Source organism: Convolutriloba macropyga, chromosome 9, assembly GCF_964194025.1.
Source record: "Convolutriloba macropyga chromosome 9, txConMacr16.3, whole genome shotgun sequence".
NCBI classification, from domain to species: Eukaryota; Metazoa; Xenacoelomorpha; order Acoela; family Convolutidae; genus Convolutriloba; species Convolutriloba macropyga.
This window is the reverse complement of record NC_134476.1, coordinates 33,231,205-33,253,003: the sequence shown is the minus strand read 5'-3', so window position 1 is coordinate 33,253,003 and position 21,799 is coordinate 33,231,205. Positions and strand designations below refer to the sequence as shown.

The following is a 21,799-nucleotide window of genomic DNA, read 5'->3' as shown; positions in this document are numbered from 1 at the left end:
TTCTGTTGCTATGAAGTTTTCGTTTTGTTTTTGCAATGACATGTGTTCTCCTTTTCACAAAAATTGTTCGATCTCATTGGTTGAGTGTCTTGATCAATCTTATATTCCAAAGGCAACAACTCCCCGGTTTCCCACGAAGACTGTGCCGAGAAAAAATTGCAAAAAAACTCATGTGAGCATGAATGTTTCCTGAGCGTTTTAACTGCTACCGCTCGGGTCACTCCCTCAAGTCCAGGATGTTCCTCGATCACTCTTCCTGACTGACAAATACTGCGTGCTCGTTGGCGTTGAATTGCTTCCCACACAGCGATGCATAAGGTGGTTGCACCAAAAAATGGATTCGTTGCTCATTTTCACGCTCGTCGGAAACATTGGTGCTTGGTCTCGAATTCAGAATTGTCCCTGCTTCTACGAGGATAATAACGATTACCTCGTACGTCAGTGTTCGTGATCCAAGAATAATGAGAGTTGATAGTTCATTTAACCAAGAATTACCAAAATGAGGGCCATAAGTTGTATTTAAGTTTTGCATGTTGCACTGACAATCGTTCTGGACCCACGGTTTGTAAGGTTTCTATAGGGTAAGTTTTGGAGGTTTTTATCGGGTATGGTTTGTAAGGTTTCTATTTTTTCTATCAGTCTTTTGCCGCGACAATTTTTCGTCGCTTAACGCCATCCATATCGATTGGCTGGCAACGTCGTAAAATGAAACGCCTGACAGGGTGATTTCAGATGTTGTCCCCGAAAACATCGACAACAATTTCAACAAACTCTGCAGACGACACCACAATAGTCATACCACATACTGCATTTCAATTAACAACTACCGAGAACAGGATATTTGATTTGCCGCCATTGCGGTGGCAGAGGCCATTATAAGAAAAACTGTCCTACTCGACAATCACCCCAAGTCAACAAATATAGTATTTCTATTCTCGTGTCGTATGAGGCAATTCCAGAAAAACCTCTCGGCAAAAAACCACCCAAGATTAGATAGGAAAGAAACGCACTAGGAAAAAACACAGAAATAAACCTCCACTTGACTATCAAAGAGATGTTAAATCAATCATTTTAAATGAATTATATTCTAACACAATTATACAGATAAAAAGCAAAATATTGAATCAGTTTCTCAAAATGACATTCGTTTAATTTGTCGTGATTCTCACTTTCTTTAACTACTTCACCGGGCTTGTTAATTTGAGGCATCGATAGCTCTATGGAAACTATCTTTGCATTGTTGGTTCCCGGTAGGTGCTCAATCGTTCGATAATACACATTCCATATTGCGAGATAAAATCGTGGTTTTCGCCTGCTCCCATTCCTGTTGAACTTCCTCAAACTAGTCAGCAAAAACGGAGCTTCAAATTCTGGCAGCAATAACTGGAGCCTTTTGAACCAATATTCAGTACTTTTGGTTGGGGTAGGGGGGGGGCAGAAAGCAAGAGCTGCCTATATAAGGATACTTAAACTGAAATTTTTGACCTTCGATATTTGACCAGCTCAACTAATTTTCTATATAGAGGTTGACACCACTGAAAAAGAGCATTCAATTGCTTTAGTATTTGGAAGGCTTCCATTGCGGCAATTATTGAAGGAGACTCAAATTCCATCATTCTTTTGTCGGCGTGTGATAAACATTTGTCCTGTTTTTGCATATATGCATGGCATTGTTATTCAATTGTCGAGGCAATGCACAGTAAAGATCTCATAGAGTTTGTCGGGACAGCTTTTGAAAGTTCCATCAACTAACCTTACTTTGTTGTCACTGAGAAATTACACATTGTATTCTATTCCAAAGACCAGAAACTTCCGACTGCCGAGCAATTCCGTCATCAAAGAGGAATTCATCGCCTTTTGTCGTAGTTAAGTGTTTCTTGGGGATTTCAAAGTCGTCGCTCTTAGGAATTGGCACAGATTCTCTTTATTGTTTCATATAGTGGATACGTCTTTTGATGTGTTAAATTGATGGCTTTTGATTTGCACATTTGGCGCTGGCGGATAGAACATTGTTCGATAGAATGCGTTGAATTGAAGCACATTATTGTACATTTGCGTCCTGCTCAATCCGGTTGTTAATTTTGTAAACCACAAGTGTAGAGTCGGGTGCGGCATATGTTCGTGGGAAATATTGCCGGATAACTTGGTCATTGTGTCCAAATTTGGTGAATACCTTGTACTTTGTTCCTTCCTATCTCGCACTCCCATGTAGCACAATGTGTCTTCTTTTTTTAATGTAAGTGAGACCTTTATTTACACGCTTCGGTCCTCATTTGTTGGTTTTAATCTGACACAACTTCTCAAACTTGAGTTTTTCATTTAGTTGGAACTTTGGTTGTTGATTTCAAGATTGCTAAGTTAGAATGAGTGCTATGATTGTGTGTATGTCTTAAAAAGTGACTGCTGTGGATTGCGTATAGACGCTTTTGATAAAGCACGTGCTAATAAGGTTGATTGAAAACCAGCCGAATAGGCTTAAAAGGTTGGTTTTTATCCACAAAAACTCTTCCTGTTACCTGAACGGTTGTTGTGCCATCCCACACGGTAAGGCAAGAGACGGTAAGGCAAGCGAACCATCACTGTGGTTAGGTACCATAGCACGGAGGACGGGTTGTCAACCGTTCAAGCACTGTCACTTTTTGACTGACCATAGGAAAGATTTTAACTGACCATAGAAAAGACAAATATGAAAGATTAAAAATGTGATTTAGACGGTACTACTCTGAGTGATTTTAGATTATGGGGTAGATTTTTAGGGGGCGTCCTATTTTTACCTCAATTTTTCTGAGTAGGAACCTCATCTTTTATAGAGGCCTTTAAAAGAAATCTTTGGAAATAACTGGCTGAATCATATCCCGTTGGTGACACTGAAATGCATATTTTATAAAGTAAAAGCTTGAATACTAATGCTGAACGTGAAAACACGTGAAATTTTGAGTCCTGCGTGTTTAAGTTTTTGCTTTGATGGTTTTAATTCCAATCTCATTGTCATCTCTTCAATGATAACATGGGTTTTTTCTTGGGTTTTTCCGTGGGGGTTTATTTCCTCTTATAAATAGGGTGTTTCTTTCCGTGATGTTTTTTCCTAGACCCCAAAAAACTATGACAGTCACACATCCTACTGTCTCCACCAGCCATTAGTACAATTTTAGATTCGTAAATTTAGTCTTTTGTCTTTGTTTTCTAAGAGTAGATTGGACGTTTTAATAGACACTAGATTTCAATACGCTAGTCAGTCTAACATTATTCACTACATAAAAAGCGTGTATGCAAATTTTGTGAAACATAGTTCTCAGAAAACCGGTTTTTGCCAGAGTAGCTACCGGAAAACAAAGATCCAAGAAAAGGCTGGAATCACATTCGCTCTTTCTAAACAACATGTATTCTCAGAGGAGTTTCCAATTTCGCCGCATTTAAATAGCATTATACTAGGACTTCCATTTTTCGACAAACACAACATTGCTATAAACTCAAGGAACGCTATCTTACGAAAACCGGAAAAATTCAAAATGCCTATCCAAAAAAACTACAATTCTTTTGACTTCGTAAAAATGTGTAGTCCAACCTAATAGTGAGAGATAATTGAATTCCAACTTCCAGAGGACCGAACATCAAAATTCCTCAATGCCGCATACAGAAAATTACCGAAACCGTGATCATAACAGCGGACCGGCCTTTGCGTTTCATCATCTCTGAACGAGTTTCGAACGCTGAAATTCTAGTTCTGAAGCTAGAACGAAATACTGTTACCTTGAAAGAAAATGCTGTCATAGCAAGATTTCAATGTCGATCAGGAGAAATTAATTACTTCAGACCAGTTCCATTTTCTACATTAGCAGTACCAGCTCGATTTAGCAATAGCTAGTATCTTTGAACCACCAAGTCACATACCATCAAATTTTCAGCCATCGTGAATTGAGTGGTTTTATACACCTGATACCTGCTACAGCGAGGGGCTGAACCACGTTGAAAAACAAGTGTACGAGCAACTATTGAAATTCCAAAAGGTAAAAAATTGTAAAAATCAAGACTAACACGAGAAGTTTCTTTCCGAGTTCTTTTTCGACCAAAAAATTCTAACTTTGATGAAATGGAGGAGATTCTTTGCATTTTGGCTGAATGTAACTATTTATTTGCCTGATATCGATCGGATATTCGATTATACAGATCATTCAAAGTGAAAATTTTAACATAATTGTATGTATCCGAAGTCCACCAACCCCCGTACACCATTGAGCTGAACTCCTAGTTGAGATGGCCGCAATGCAATATAGTCGTATCATCAACCCCCTCTCCCACACAAAGTACTGTAGCCACATTTTTGCCCAACGTTAACGTAAACCATCGGGTAAACTGCGATTACTGATTGACCTCCGACGGATTAATGAGCGCATCCGCAATGATTATTTCAAAAATAGCCGGTGCCAGCAGACGCTTGGAAGATAAAAGCTTTAAAACTAAATTGGAGTGCTCAAGCTAACTTTTATGCAAATGGGAGGTACTCAGTCAATGGAAATGTTAGTTTTCAACTTCAATTGTCGTGAAGAAACAGAAAACACGGCATTGGTTCCAGAGCGAAATGTCATCCAGATTTGCAACCAGAAGTAATGTTTAAAACAGCCCCAATAACAAACGAAACAAAACCAGGAACGAAACAGAAAAAAACCACGAAAACTACAATAGAAACCGAATTCGGTCAATATCAAAACCGGGGTGAAAGGCAAACATTCTAAAGTGAGAGTCATGAGGACCCTAAATAAACAACTCCCTCGCAAATTCCTGAATCTGCTCCCTTATGTCTTCTTGATTGGGGTTTCTGTTACAGCCAAGAAAATACCAACCATACTGTGATTTACAACAAAAAAACTGGATTCATCATCAAAAACCACTATCACCTAGAATGAAAAGATCACTCGTAAAGGGTAAAATTCAAACGCCATTTAAATTACATTAGAGCATATAGTAGTGGTAGTAGATCAGGCTTCTGGGTACAACAATTCCACGGATTATTCACCCTAGAAGATTAATTTTACCACGAGTTTTGATCATCAGAGTTTGAGTTTAGAGGTTGGGCTGCAGTTTCCACAAAGGTATAAAATGCGCCATGAGCAGGAATCATTTTGATTGTACTGTAGAAAAATTCGCCAATATACGTCGGTGAGAGTTTTCTGGTTGATATAGTCTGCGTTGGATAGTAGAGTACGCCGCAAGATGCTCAAGTTTAATGTGCGGTCAAAGAAGTTGGAATCTGCTTTCTTTAGTCTTCTTTTTTTTCACTACGAACTCGTTTTTTGTGCCTTGTCTAGTCATTGTTTCAATCCCTCGTATTTGTTCAGAGAAGTCGTAGTCGTTTTTGTTAGCGAGTATATCGAGGAGGAAGAGAAGGTGATGTAACTCGAAGTAGAACGACAGCGGTAGTAGCTTGAGGCGTTCAAGTCTCTTTGTATGTTTTATTTGATTGGTAGTTCATGATCCACAATGTTGCTTTTCTTTGTAGCGTTTTTAGCGCTTTCATATCTCCCTTACTGGCGTACTGAACATGGGATGCGTGGGCTACGACAGGTACAACTTAGCCAGTATATTTGTTCAGTTTAGTTTCCCATCTTGCGATTTTTGAGATATTACGTTTTAAGAAATAGAATGCTCGCCAAGCTTTGTTGAGTCGAGTGTTACAATTCAAGCTCCACGTCGAACACCAAGGTCCCGTTGGTTTTTAGCTGAGGCAAGAGCTGTTCCATTGGGGCTACCTTCAAAACTTCCTCGAAGTTCAGGCTAGCACATTTTTGGCATTGAGATTCATGTCATTTTCTATACTCCATTTGCTGATTTGATTAATGTGATATTGGAGGCGTGCTGCTGATTTTGAAATTAATTTGAAGTCGTCTGCATATGCATAAGGAATGGTGAGGGTAACTACATTACACAGGTCGTTCACATAAACGATAAAGAACAGGGGACCCAGTATAGACCCTTGTGGAACACCACTGGTGACAGGAATGTATGGAGATGAGACGTCACTTATCTTTACGCGTTGAAGTCTATGCGACACGTAACTACCAATCATGCTGAGTAGTTTTCCTCCTAGTCTATGCTGAGACAATTTGTCGACAAGTTTTTGATGAGGAACTGAGTCGAAAGCCTTTCGGAAATCAAGATACAGGACATGTAATTAGTCATTTTCTGGGGAATCTTAGTTAGTTCGTCAACAAAGAGGAGTTGTAGTACTGCCGAGCGGTTCTTTCGAAAAGTTCGTCAACAAAGAGGAGTTGTAGTACTGCCGAGCGGTTCTTTCGAAAACCAAACTGCATTGTTTAAGTTTGTGGACAGAATGTTGTATATTTTGTTGAACACAACTTTTTCAAAGACTTTGGATATGTTGCATAAGAGGCTGATTGGTCGATATTGTTCAACGTCAGATTTATCTCCGTCCTTAAAGATTGGACTGACATCGCATTTCTTCCACAGCTGTGGGTATTTGCCTTTGTTTATAAGTTTGGAAAATAAGCGTTAAAGACTTTGACAGGCTGGAATGGTGGCAGGAGGTGCCATAGCAACTAAACGTGCTTTCGGATTAGGTACTGGAATTGGATGTCTGCTTAGAGGGATATTGGCTTATGTCTAGATAGACAAAATGCAATAGTGATCAAATACGAAAGGCATTTAACTATATGCATGTTTTAAAAAACAAAGTAATCCGAATACAAACACGTCAAACAAACAGTTTTTTCTAGTAGCAGGTGAATTGCAGGAATTATAGAGACAACGGCAAATAATGCGAGAATCCTAAGAAAAAAATAATTAAGATCGAAAAACAGTTCGGAATTTTGTTAATGTCGGATACTTGCGAGAATGTATTTCCTACATGAACGCTAGACGAAATACTTAGCACTTCTTATATTTTGATGGGATTTCTTACAAATATGTAAGATCGAATTCGTGCTTGTCGATCCCCTTTTCACATATTTCGCTTTAACCTTTTAAATTTACATCGACAATGCTTTATCGCATGTTCCCTCCGTCACTTGTCTCAAAAGGTCAACTTGCAAGAAATACTTGATTACCTAACTGCATCTGAAATCATCGATGAGAGAAGTCGCCTGAGCTTCGCTATTCTCAAAACCAAATTTATGGTGTATTACGACAGTTTATATCCGACGTAGTTGCCACAGATGTTGGAATCATTTTGAAAATCCCTATGGCTTCCAGCCCAACAGCACTTAACTCTTACAAAGCTCACAATGTGTCCCTATGATAGGTCTCGATGAACCAAAAACAAACTTATGGGAGATCGAGGGAAAATATTTAGCAGTCTCGCAACATGAAACAGCAGCTCAACGGAAAAATGATAGCTATAAATTCATTCGATCACCTCTGTATGCAACACGTTCGCCTGGATTTGCCAAAGGTATGATGAAAAAACCTGCTTGGGCACGCTTGATTTTGAAAATGCGCATTCAGCAGTTGCTGTTTATGAGCTGAAAACAATTGACATACCTAAACTAGAAAAAGCCATCAACATAGGAAGTAGCCGATAGATTATGTTGTCACTTGTCAGCTAATAAAAACTTCATTTTGAAGGAATCCAAACATATAAATGATGAACTAAACTTCGTTCGAAAACATCCAGGCTGCCGAGTTTGCGTTTGCGTCTTGGAGTGTGATTCAATAATACTAGGTTTTGACACCATCTTTTGACCAGATCTCGATTCACACAAGCATATGGAACAAAGTTGTAAACAAGTACCTTTGTTGTAGTTCATTTATCTTTTTTCTATGCTGGTTTGAATGACGTGAAGCTTCTCTGTCCTGGACTGTTTCCATATAATCATATGATCCATAGCATTGGCATTAAACTCGTTGTTTTCCTTTACGTTCTCCAACCATTTCTGAGGACTTATCGGGGCTGGAAGGCACATGTGGAACATTGTAGGGTTGATTTATGTGCGGAGGTTAAGTGGAGGGGTGATTAAGTTTAAGTATCTTGTCGTTTTTGACCGTTTATTAATTGCACCGTTTATATGGACTGCTCTCGAACGAATGTTGGAACAATTATTGTAAACGTGATAAGTCTTTTTTATGCAAAGTTTTCGCTTTACCGTTTTTGCGCTTTTGTTCTAGAACACTCTTTGACTTCTTCAGTGACTTTTTCACACTTCAGTTCTTCAACTTTAGTGATCCAAGTTGCTCGCGTTCTGAAGTCAAGTTCTTTTTTAAAAGCGACGTTGAGCGAATAGAAAGCAAAGCCTTTGGTTAAGCTGAGTGGTTAAGATAATAGACTGCCAATCTGGAGTGTAAAACATTTCAAAGCTACACCCCCTCTAAATTAAATTGGCCCCCGCTTGTCATTCGAGAGCAATTCATCCGACGTTAGTCGGTTTATGTTTTATTATCGCAATTGTTTAAAACTTATTAAGTTGTTTTCGTGTCCTTTTTATCGATTTTAAATTTAAGTTTAGGCTTGCGACTTTGAAAACGAGGAGCGCTCCTCGACAGGAGGAGAAACAGATTCAAATAAGCGCCAGAAGTGCTTCTGACTAGGGTGTGTCCACTATACAGATTGATTTTATGATTATTTGTTAACTAATTTTGGTTAGTAGATATTATAGTGGTTAGTATAAGGGATTGAACCAGGTTATGTCTCCTCCCGAATCGTGCCTTGCTTTTATTTTTGGATGATAATTGACAATGAAAATAAAATATTAATACTTTGCATTCTAGTTGATTTCTTTATTGTTTTGTATAAGCATCATTTCAAACCGTAGTAATTATTTGCTGGAGTTTTTGTAAAACAGGGTTTTGACTCCGCTTATTAGGTAGTCAGGAAATAATCCAGTCTACATTTTGGGGGCATTTTAGCTCCGTCGAATTATTTAAATAGTCAGCAATATTTATTTTTAGTTTTGAATAGGTGAATTACAATTTGCCGAAGAAAATCAATGTCATTCAGGAGGATTTTCGGATCTTTTCCTATTGTGCCCCCCCCCCCCCCCCCCCCCCCCAAATACGTTATGCACCCCCACCCCAGTTACAAAGCACCTACCAGTACATAGTAGTATGAATCATTGTAAAAATATGAAGCGTGACTTGCGCCTGGGGGGGGGGGAAGGGGGAGGTGCAGATAATATGCACCCACTAACGGCGGGGGAGGCACAAATGAAAAAGATCCGGATTTTCCTAGTTTGAATTAAAGGAGGATTTCATTTTTTTGCATTGATTTTTTCAAACTTTGAATGTAATCGTCGTGCAGATAAATTAGCTCTACTGTGTCAGGGAAAAATTGCCCCGTCCCAAAATAACCGGGAAATCAATTTGGGTATTGGACGAGTCAAACCGTGTTGCTTTCTTGATTTATACGTGAGCAACTGTTGATTGCCTTGCTTGCTCTACCTCCTCCCTCAAACTATCTCACTTTGCATTAGTAGATTGAGCATTGATGTGTACATTATCTTTCGTAACCATGTAAATTAATCAGGTCTTCTTTCCTTATTATTAATAGTATTGATTACTATTAATTACTTTACTTGAACTTGTCACAATAAATGAAAATTTAACTAATTTTTTATTTGGTTGTTCTTACTTTTAAAAAGGTACGTTCTGAGGTCATCATAATAGATGTTTCGGTCATAATTTTTGATGTTTTGTTCATTATGCTGGATGTTTCGATCATAACGATAGATGTCTTATCTTTCTCGAAGCATCTTAAAAACGAGATGCTTCCTTATCTCTTACCCACACTGTTTCTCATATCTTAACACGTAGATGTGTGCTTGATTTGAAGATGACCCTAGAGCGCCAATGTGCGAAGTTGACGAACAATGTCGGCAACCGAATTATCTAGATGGCGCGCTATTGTTAAATTTTAGCTTTATCCAAACGGAGCCAGACCACCTTAAATGTAATTTTGTGATAATTAGAATCTTGTATTTGTCTAAGGCTACTAGTTTGTTTGCGGGTAATGGCTCGAGATTTTGGAAGTGTTTTTACCTTAAACTTTGAATAATCATTGAAGGTGTATTGACGCCACGTGACACAACTCAAAATCTCAAATTTAGGGTTTCTATGGCTTAAATTATTGCTAGATGTTTTAGAACAAAGTTTTGGAACAGTTGTAATAGTTATGATGTTATTGAAGAAGAGATTTTCTTGTAAAATTATCTGTGATTGTCTCTAGAGAAGAGGAAAACCAAAGATTAGAAAAACAGCCTTTCATGAAGAGATAAAAAGTGCAATTCAAAAAATTCTCTGCTGACATTCTCGTTTGCGTAATATCATTTACATTGCCAGATGCATTAGAGTAGGTTAAACCCTCCAAATGCCCAATTTGTCTCGGCTTCCAATGAAATAGGTAACGGTTAACAAGAAATAGGTGACGGTTAAATAAGTTAAGTAAATGCTAAAAATTTATAGCGGCCCTATTTTTTGCTAAAGGTGTTCTGCGGTGTGAAAAGTATTGACTCTTATTTTAAATTTGAGTGAGAAAACGGTGTTTGGACAGAATTTTGCTTTCGTGCTAGTGTTTTTTTGTTAAACTTGACTTTGCTGAAATTTGACTTTGATTTTTGCTCTTTTCAATTTTTAATTGCTCTCGAACGAAGTTTGGAGCAATTATTGTAAACGTGTCTTTTCTACGCAAAACAGTTGAACCGCTCTAATAGCGAGGGGTTAATGAATCTGGCGGTGGATGTGGTTAAGGAGTTCGGGGGTTTGAACCGCTCTTCGGGCAAAGCTTTTTGCACCCATAAAAATATCTAGGCTACAGTCCCATCTGAATTAATTTGCCCCGCCTGTCGTCCGAGAGAAGTTTTTCCGACGTTAGTCGGTTTGTGTTTGATCAGTTTTTTTTCTAATTGGTTTTCCTTTCAATGTCTAGATTTTTGTTTGATAGATGAAAATTCGTTAAACATTAGGTCAGGAGAGGTTCTGCTACGTTTTTTTATCGAACCAAATTTTGTTTTGCCTTACCTTAGTTCACAGCTTGTTCAGCATTTTGGTTGAAATTCTGGCACAGCAAAAGTTCTAGAATCAATAGATTCGGTATCAAAAATAGAAACGGGATAAACCTATGAAAACCTATTTTAGATGCCTTGAACTCTTTTCTTATCAGTATCAGTTACCATCTGAAATGCTTATTGGTATTGAAACTAGCCTCTATATCATTATAAACGGGCGTTTCTATAACTTTGAAATGAAATAGGTTGCACTTTAAATAATAATTTTTCTCCTTTTTGTTCTTTCAAGCACAATCGGGGTGAAGGGAATCAATGGCGGCTCATTTCCGGTGTTTGTCGGTTTTAATGTCTGGATAGTATTTTTCATGCGATTTTTTGTACTACTGATTTTTCCTGTGATCATCGAATTTGGTGTTGAGAAGCCTGAGAGTTTTAAGATATTCACCAGTTCTCTTAGAGCCATGCTAGTTCTGAATATGAGATTTGCCGAAACTGTTGAGTCACTCCACTCTCACCCACCCCTCAAACATTCCCGCGTAAATTGGGACATTTTTCTCTCGCAGTCCGAGAGCCATTTCGAACCTTTAAATGAAACAATTTTTGAGGTCAATGTTCCTTATTCTGTTTCCATATCATTTTCCATAAACTTTTTCCATATCATTTTTCCTATTCACCCAAAAAGATAAGCAATAGTTGGGCAAAAGATTTTTTCTATTTATGTGGTTGTAGGAGTTACAGAAACATTTCATTTCCTAAGTAGCAGTTATATTTCTTTTAAAATAGAAATAGTTTACTTGTCTTTAGTTGACTTTTTCACTCAGTTGAGTTAACTGAATTAATATTTCCCTGATGTTAATTAATAAAAACAAAATTCTTCAAGCTTACAATCGGAGACACATAAGTGAACAATAATAAAACGCTTCCAACAAAAAATCGGCATATTTGCTAGAAGATATCAATTTCCGATCAAATAAACACAAAAATGTTTTGCACTTTTTTCATCAAAGAGCTAGGCTGGTATCAAAGAGCTATCTAATGTTTTTCTGATGAAATTTTTAATTATGTCATTTATATAAAGAAATCTTGATTAAGCATTTTCATTTTGTTCTTTTCTCGAAGTTTTGGGGCTCGACGTTTTCAAAATTTCACCTATCGGAACTTGATACGATCCGCTTCAAATACCTTTAAAAATATAGCTCATGAAATTGCTCGATCAATCTATAGCTGTTTATGCGTCTTTGAATCGGAGGACGAAATCCGATATGTGAACTTTCTGAAGACTTCGAGCCTTGATTTTTCTTTGAGAAAAGAACAGACATTTTGTCTAATAAACGGTCGATGCAGTTTTTCAATGATACGACTTTTGATACGACCAAAGCTGTGGCAACTAAAAAAAATGTTGAGCTGGTGTAAAGTTCCTAACCCCCAAAAAAATTGGAGAGGGTTTTAGTAAAAAGCAATGTTAAAATCAAGCAAATGCAAATAAATTAGGACAGCTCGCCGTAATGCAAAAAATTTTTGTCGGATCTGCAGCACCTTTCTCAATGATGCTTAGTATTAAGAATGAATCCAAATCGAATGTGATCATATCTTAAAAATTGTGATCGTTCAGTTCCACCACTGAAATGATAAGAATCTAAATTCTGATTTTAGAGGTCATGTTTTGATTTCGATTGAGACAAAAATTCGTTAACCCCAGTGTGCTGAGAGGGCTGTGTTCAAGATGGGCAACAATTTAGCGGCCATAGCGCCCAGTCAGATTCTGCCCGTGGAGAAGTACCTAGAGGGTCACGTGTTCGAGACGCACTCTCTGGGGTCAACCAGGTTCATGAAAGTTGTCAGAGCCAGAAGTGCACCCAATGTGTCCATTGTGGCTAAGGTGATAAAAGAGTTCTTTGCTTGAATTTTTTCAAAAATTATGCAGTATATAACAGTTTTAAAGGACACAATGAAAGAACTAGGTGAAATACGTATCGGGACCAAGATCCATATTCATGGACAATTGATCAAAAATTGGGGATATTTCCTGTTTTGAACTCCAGATTTGTGTGTGCATATTATTTGCAACCCCCTGGCCTCAGTGCCATTTTTGATATAGTATTTTGCTAACTAGCTGGTGATGCATAACGTACTTTGGGGTCTACTTTGGGGAAAGATCCAAAATTGCCTATTCCGAAGAAAACGAGCATTGTTTCTGTTCATTGTTTTGGTCAAATAAGCATTGGTGACTAGAAATCAAAGGACTAGATTTCTTCGTCTTTCATTTCATCGCTTACGTTTGAAAATAAAGAGCTGTTGAAGACAACAAGGCGAATTGCTCTTTGCTGTGAAAATCACTGCAACTGTTCTTGTCGCTTCTTTAAAGGTCGAACAATCAAAAAAGACAGAATTTAAATTTATAGCTTTAAAGATTGGCATAAAAATGCTCCGGTTGCTTCGTTGACATGCAGGTTCGAAATACCATTGAGAAAAATAATATCTAATGATAGTATAAAAAAGTTAAAAGATTTTGAAGCTTCCTTCAATTAATTTTCAGTTGGTGTGAGTTATCCAGAGCTGACATAAACACATCCAAATAGAGCTGACAAAGAGTTATTTCGAGACTGAGAAAAATCGTGCATGACTAAAATTCGAGTGGATTGTAAAAAAATGTAATGAAATTGACGTTATAATTACCACGAAGTCAAATGCAGAAAAAGCTAAAGCTAAAACCAGTTTTTCTAATAAAAAATTGTTTTACCGAAACTTAGATATATTGAAGCACTAATTGTTGGTACAAGATTTGTTGGCATTGACTGTATTCACTAGAATGCGTAAAATTTTTGTTTATTCAGTTCAATTACTAAGTGAATTAAGTTGAACTCAAGCCTTAAAACTCAAACTAGAGTAAACACAAAAGTTTACAAATCCGTAAATGTAATTTAAAAGATGAGTGTAAATATTTAAAAAATAAAAGAGTGATAAATTCTTGAAAAAATTCATGTAATAAAATAAAAATTAAATAAAAAGAGCAATAAATTCATAGCTGTTTACGTAACAATAAAATTCTTTTAATGATTACAAAAAGCACAGCAAAACAAATCCTGAATTTTAATTTCAAATTACCGGCCTTCCGATTTTAAAATTTGATAACAATAGAAGATAAGTGAACGTACAAGAAGAAACAAAACGTACAAGAAACAAAAAAAAACAAGAAACAAAGAAACAAAAAAAAGAAACATGTCGCAAAATAGAAATTTTAAAAACTTGCTTAAAGTTAAAAATTACACCAGTTCACTTTGTCGTTAATGTTCGGCGTCGATGACTCTGAATTCAAAAACCGCTAAGAGTATTCCAGACGGAAGAGGAAGAAATAGTACAAATATTTTTTGCACTTTTGATTTCTGCGATAAGCAAATAACAGACAAACCGTCTGGGAAAATTTCGGAAAATGCAAATCACCTTTTTCTCAAATAGTTCTTCATTTATGGAGGTAACAATAAAGAACCAAAACCCAACACAGCAGCTCAAGGACAGAACAGAAAACTCTGATACAACCAACCTTTGAGAAACCGTGAGGCCAAATGCAGAAAATGAACAGAAAAATGTGTAATTTTTGCTGAATTCGTTACTACTGCTTTGTTTGATGGCGTGATCTTCAAAATCGAAAATGGCAACCCTAGACTATAACTAGACCTCGAATTTCCCAGTGAACTTATTGCAAACGCCATTTTGTGACACCATTTTGACCTTTAACAGATTGGAAAAAAGAAGTTTTTCTCTCTTTACTATTTTGGTGTGGCAAAAATCACTCTTCATTTGAATATTCAATGTCATCAATATTTATAATGTGGGAACATATCCTCGATATAAGAGAATTTGAATTGTTGTCAACCAGGTTGTTAACAGATTGGAAAAAAGTAGTTTTTCCAATCTGTTTTTCCAATCTGTTTTTCCAATAGTTTTTCCAATCTGTTTTTGTTGTTAACAGATTGGAAAAAAGTAGTTTTTCTCTCTTTACTATTTTAGTGTGGCAAAAATCACTCTTCATTTGAATATTCAATGTCATCAATATTTGTAATGTGGGAACATATCCTCGATATAAGAGAATTTGAATTGTTGTCAACCAGGAGAAAGATAATAAGCGCTATAGACATTAAGTTGCACGCAATTTTGAACACTTGCACGGGCGCCCCAAACACAATGCAACAACACCCACAAAAACTCACACATGCATACCCCCGCGTACACATGCCGACACTTATGCACTCATATGCACAACCACATTTGTTTGGCTTGAAATTGGAGTACTGTATAGTTTCTGCAGACAGAAAATGGTTTTGAACATAGTAATATTGCGAAATTTAAAAAATTCTGCAATTTTCAAGTTTAAAGTTCTTGACATTTTTCTCGAATTTGTCTACTTTTAGTGGCGGATAAGCCCCTTTCAAGGATTGTGCGTGGGTTAAGGGGTATATTTAATTGAATCAAACGTGGCCTTCAGAGTAACAGTTTCAAGAGTTTTAGCAATAGTTATATTTAGTTTAGTATATATTTGATTTTTATATAGTTTTTATTTTTTGTAGTTTCCGTTAACTTTGAGACTTTTGTTTTTATTTTTGGCTGGCATAGTTCATTTAAGCTGCTGGTCAAATACATTAGGTCTAAGTTTTTCATTCAATTCTTTGGATTGTATATCCATTTATGACATGTATTGAACTTGTCCTGCTATGTTTTTTTGTCTTTCCAATTATAGCCCCTCCCCATGAAATTATAGCCCCCATTATTGAATAATTACTGTAGGGCTGTAGGTTATCTGACCACTAAGCTGGGGTCTGTAATGGAAAAGACCCGCTTTTTTCAAATTCATCGAACAAAATTTGTTTCGCTTTACCTCATTTTGCCGCTTTTCGAACATTTTGATTAAATCTTTTTGATTGCTCTAGGCTAGTTTTGTTCTTGGCTCATTTGACGCAGCAGTTGATTTTTAAACAGCAGTTGATCAGCAGAGCCTTCTAAAATGAACAGAATCAGTGCCAAAAATGATATCAAAATTAGAAAGGGGATAAACCCTTGAAGCCCAATTTATATACCCGCTACTTGAACTTTCTTCTTATAAGTCTGATTTACCTTCTCTAATGCCTTTTGGTTTTGATACTAGCTCTTTTATCTTCTCAACAAGAAGCAGGACTATGCCAAACAGCGTAATAAAATCAAAACAGTTCGCACTTTAAAAATGTTCTTGTACACCAATCAATTTTTCCATTTCTTCAATTCTGTCAATCTTAAGCGAGGTTATGGGAGCAATGGCGGCTATTGTCCGGCAATCTGCCGAAAATGTTTGATTTGTTGTTTGAATTTCATTCTGCGTGAAAATCCCCCACCTCCAATATGGGTTGGAACAATTATTCGGCGCTTTCTGGCGAGATAAATTGTCTCGTGTTGCGACCTTCGCACGCAAAATGTCACACTTTTTAGAGACTTCAGCGGCATTTCAGAGACTCACGCTCTCCAGCTGCATTTCTGTACCCATATATAACATTTTCATCTTTTTAGCTGAGGTAGAGTTCGATATAGTTGAGATTCGATTTCTATAATAAGGGGAATTCAACCTAGGAAATCATCGCATTTGAGAGCTGAAGATTTTGCGATTTTTGGTGGTAAGTCGTATGCTTTTAATTCTTGTCTGTGGCAATTATATTATTCCTGTGGCTTAATTTGAAAAAAGAAATATTAACCAATTTTTGTTAATAGTTTCTTTTCCTTATTATCTCTTTATATAGTTCTATATGGTTTTGAACATATTGCGAAATTTGGAAACTTTAATAAATTTTGCAATTTTCAAGTTTTTTTCATGTTTCTGGAATTTGTCTTTCTTTAATGGCCGATAAACCCCTTTGAAGGCTTGTGCGTAGGTTAATGGGTGTATTTAAATGAGTCAAACTTGGCTGAACATTTTAACTAAAAACGGGACAAACAGGTGAAGCCCGGAGGGCATTAAGATGATGAACAGCTCTCTTTAGAGATTTATCTCACCCCCAATTCTTGTGGAGACAAGGTTTGAATGGCGGTTCTTAATCTGAAAGCTTGACCCCCTTGCTCACTCCCACTGACACTCAACCCCCCCCCCCCCCCCCTCTCCTCAACCTGGCGATTTGGACCCCCTCTCGTTCAGCCTTCCAAATCCTACCCGCGTCGCTTGACACCCCTCCCCCTAATGCTATTATCCCTAAGCCCCAGCTGGCTACTACCGAAGCAACTGGTTGTTTGAGAGCCAGCTGCTCTCCGGTCGTTAGAGCAATTTGCTCGATGTTAGCCGGTTTTATTTATTCTTCATTTTGTTGATTTAGTTGATCGTTTTAAACATTTTTTCTTGAAGCTTGGCAATAATAGTGTCTTCGCCTGCGTTTTTGACAAATTTTCCGAGCACAAGTTCTTCCTATTAATTGCTCTCGAATGAGAAGCAATTATTGTAATTGTGTGTCCCTTTTATGCAGATTTTTCGCTTGACCGTTTTTCCGCTTTTCTTCTAGAATAATCTTGTGACTTCTCAAGTGATTTTTTACGCACTTCTTCATTTTTGAGTAATTTCAATTGCTCTCACTTCGAAAAAAGTTTGTTCATACAAAACCGATTTTAGAGTGAATGACAAGGTCCTGATAGCCGAGTGGTTATAACCTCAGTGACGAAATCGTACTCAGGAGGCCGGGATTCGAACCCTACCTTGGGCTGACTTTCTCGTACCCATAAAGAAAAGTCTGTCTAGGCTACAGCCCCTGAATTAAATTACCCCGCAGCTCATTTGACATCAATTTTTCCGATGTTTGTCGGCTTATGTTTTTTATGGATTTGCGTGATGAGTTCCGTCTCATTTGGGACTACTAAACTTTATGCATCTTGATACAAGAGAACTTTAGCTTACTATTTGGTGTCAGTAGGCGGCGTCCTCTGCTCGTACTGAATAACTTCGTGAACTCAGGTTTTCTTTGAGGTTTTCTATGCAAACTAATTTGCAAAATTGTTAGAAAGTATTTTTGTCCTGTGCTCTTTTTAAAGAGCACAGGACAATTTTTCGCTTGAGCTATTTGTCTTCTCACAATTTTGTCCTCAAAGACTGAGTACAATTCACCTAAGGTCTGGTACAATTCAACTAAGCTGCTGAGAAGGGTTAAAATTTATCACGTATCAAATCTTTTTTCCAGCATATCGATGTTAAGGAGCAGTTTTCGGATCCGTTATATGTTCATTGATATTTTTTCTATTTGAGCATAAAATATGCGTACTGAGACCATGAATACAGTCATTTTCATACTTGATAATTTCAATTAATTTTGTTATTAATAGCCGCGTCAGCAATTTCAGGCCTCTATTATTGCGCTCCTAATTTTTTTACTTCGTCTAACAGATTTTTGTATCGTCTTACCCTGGCTTTTTCAATGACTTCAGTGACTACTGCTTTGCATGTAAAATTTGTGGTCGTGACGTAGTTTCTGCTTTTTGGTCAATTGTGTGACTTACCTCAATCAAAAAAATGACTTCTGAACTCACTAATGGAACTTTATTATATGAATATTTACTAGTTAAAGATCAGTAGTGTGCATCTAAGTAATGCAAAACTTATATGCCCTAATTCTTGAGTATTAGTCTTGAGTTTTTGATTTCGAAAATCAATTTTGAAAAAGCTCTTAGGGTTTTTTTTCATTATAGACCGTATGTGCATTATAAAAATAACAGTACGTATCTAACCCGAAGATTCTGGTGGTCTACTAAAGGACTTTTGATCAATCTGCTTATTTTGTTTATTTAGTTGTTTCAATTCATGGTAGGCCACAAGCGTCTATCGCGGCTATTTTCCGGCAATCTTACGGCTATGTTTGAAACAGCCGCTTGACAAGTAACAAAATTCTCCTAAATTTCAATAAACTATTTTTTTCACATTTGATAGTAACGTTATTTTAAGCTTCCAATTAGGTTATTAATAGCCGCTCTCATCTTCTCAGCCGGCTATTATAGCGCTCCTATTTTTTTTACTTCGTCGAATAAAAAATGTTTCGCTTTACCTCATTTTGCCGCTTTTTCAACATTTTGCGTGATATTTTTTTGACTTCTCTAGGCTAGTTTCTCTCTTCTCTCATTCTGCTAAAAGTGATTTTGAACATCAGTTGCTCAGCAAAGCAATTCAAAATGAACAGAGTCAGTATAAAAATTGAAGTCATAAGTAGAAACGGGATAAACCCATAAAGCCCAATTTTAGATGCCCGCTATTTGAACGTCGTTCCTATAGGTCTTAGTTACCATCTCTAATGCTTATTGGTATTGATAGTAGCCCCTGTAGCCTCTCTCTAAGAAACAGAAATACGTTATGTTCAACTACGAAATGCCATCAAAATAAATCCGACTTAAAAAATGTTTTTGTACAAATCTTTTTTTTTTCAGTATCTTCTATTCTTTCAATCCCAATCATGCTTATTGGAATCAACGGCGGCTATTTTCCGGCAATCTGACGGGTATGTTTTGGTTTTGAACTAAAGGTTGAACTAATTTTTACTTTAATTAATTACATCTTCAGCCATATATGCGCAAAATATGGCATTTCAGGAAAAATGTTTATTCTAAAACAGTCACTTTTGAGAATGGATGACATAATAAGGCTATAGAGATAATTTTAAACTATTTAATTATAGAGATAATTTTAGACTATTTTAGGTCACAACTAGTAAGTGATGTTCGATGTCTTAATGTAGAAGTTGGTTAATCGAGAGGAAAAGTGGAGATAAATTTTTTACAAACTTCAATTTTTTTAAGAAAACTTGAGTAATAAATCAGGGGTGGATGAAGCAGAAAATGATCGGGAAAAGAGCTCGTGTGGTTTTAGAACTATTCCATTCGATTTGTTTACAGTGAAGATGATAGAAACAGACTCAGGTTGTTCTATGATTGAAGCGGATGTTCTAACTAATGACATTAGCTTATTTTCTATTTTCCTCACAACTGACTCATTGATAGCAAACCTTTCTCAGTAATTTAGAACGACCAACTGTTGGCATTTATTTTTGTTCGATAAAAGAAAACCATACATCCATTTTTGTAATAAAAAATTGTTTGTTTTTTAACATCAATTTCAAAAAAGGCTCAGGTATGAATATTGGTTGTAAACTGAAGCTTTTCAGTATTAGCAGAAGCAGTAAATACTTTTGAAGAAACGACGAGTAGAATCTTTCCATGGCATTACTGCCATGAAATTGACAGTCAAACAGGACTTTCTTTTCTGTTGAACAATCAGATTTGCAAAACGTTACAGAAGGAGAGGCATTGCTAACAATCTATCTTGTTGCATCCTGATAATTTTAGTTGTTTGGTTTTCTACCGGAAAGCTAGAGTATCATATTATAACTGATACAGATCTTGTTGGAGGACTTTTGATTGATGAGAGATTTTACTTCATTTCTCATAAATTGATCACCTTTGTTGCTGCTGCTCTGTTAAGTTTTCGGTGGATAGTTAACAACTTTTATCCGCGTTAATTTTGCTTTGACATAACTTCTTGACATCGAATTTCAGATTTGTGAACAAATTAATTGATACATGAAATATTTTGTTAAATTATTAGAAAAATTCTGTTGGACGTTTTTTTTTCAAACAGCGATGTCAAAACATTCCCTTTAATTTTCATTTGTAAATGACTGCGGAAGATGTTCATCTTTTAATCAAGTCCCAACAATATTCGACAACCATAGAACATGAAAATAATTTCTCATTCTAATTGTTGTTCCAGAAAAATTCTTTTCAGCACTTTTTTTCTGTAAAATTTTGGTAATTTTAGATTATTTGAAGATTTTGTTCCTTTTTATCAAAACCAATACAAAAACCAGAAAACATCACATTTTTGGGGGAATTGGCGATAAGTAAAACGTGAATTGGCAAAATTCAAATTGATTGTTTAAAACTCGATTCGGTTTTTCCTTCTTGATAGTGCCACGCTTTTATCTCGGAGATATTCGCAAAAGATATCGATCAGTCAGAAATGTAGGACTGGTATAAATAAGGTTTGTGACCACCATTATACGGAGGGTGGGACAATAAATGTATTGCGTAGGAGAAAAGGGAAAGAGGAATTGACGACAAATAGCTGGTTAGATTTAGAAATGGCCTCTACAAATGTTTTAAAAGTTGTCAACGAGTGGCCAAATGCAACTCACAATTTATTTTGGCTTGTTTTTAGTACACTTTTTAGAATTCAGTTATTTGAAAATAGTCCAATTTTGTGATTGTTAACTAAATTGCATAGAAGAATGAGTTGCATCGAAGAATTGCGTCAAAGGAATTGCATCGAAGAAAATTGCATTACTAGAAGAATTTAGTTTAGTATGATTTGGAAGTTTTCAACTTTTTTTTCTGTGAAAAATGCTATAATCCAATTTTATGATATGTTAAGTGGTCTATCGTAAATAGAAACTTTCATTGACCTTTGTGAATAAGCTAATACATGTATTTGACTTAAGAATGTTTTTACGGCTTAAGAATTGGGACTTGTCATTAAAGTAAACCCTCATAAGGATGTGAGTTAATTGTGTTTAATGTTTGGAGAGCTACTAGTAATTGTGTGAATGATGGTGTTATCTTCTAAGGTGCTTATTTGAGTCTTTTGTAAGGTTTTTGTGATCCCTGATCCGAAGCTGACTTCACACGTGGACAGCTACAAAGAGGCCAATCGGCTGCTCAATGGCAAGCTCATCGGAGAGGCATCGGGTGGAAAGGCGGAATTGGGCTTAGTGGGTGACTGCTGCTTACCTTACGATTATGTAGTCCAGGACTGCAATTACTCTGGAAGGTTAAAAGTTGAAATGAAATCTGTCTCATGCAACTGTTCT

At 36.6% G+C, this 21,799-nt stretch overlaps 1 protein-coding gene across 3 annotated transcripts in view; it reads left to right on the top strand.

The window, feature by feature from the left end:
• LOC142345741 (phosphoinositide 3-kinase regulatory subunit 4-like) overlaps positions 1 to 21,799 on the top strand; it is a 428,489-nt gene that overhangs the window by 261,333 nt on the left and 145,357 nt on the right. The window contains exons 1-2 of one of the 3 annotated variants that reach the window (XM_075398039.1): positions 12,530 to 12,828; positions 21,581 to 21,759. In XM_075398039.1, the coding sequence (XP_075254154.1) occupies positions 12,673 to 12,828; positions 21,581 to 21,759 (335 nt within the window). In that variant the 5' untranslated portion in view covers positions 12,530 to 12,672. Of the gene's footprint in view, positions 1 to 12,529; positions 12,829 to 21,580; positions 21,760 to 21,799 lie in introns of those variants that run through there. The other 2 variants (XM_075398038.1, XM_075398040.1) reach the window with 2 other exon arrangements.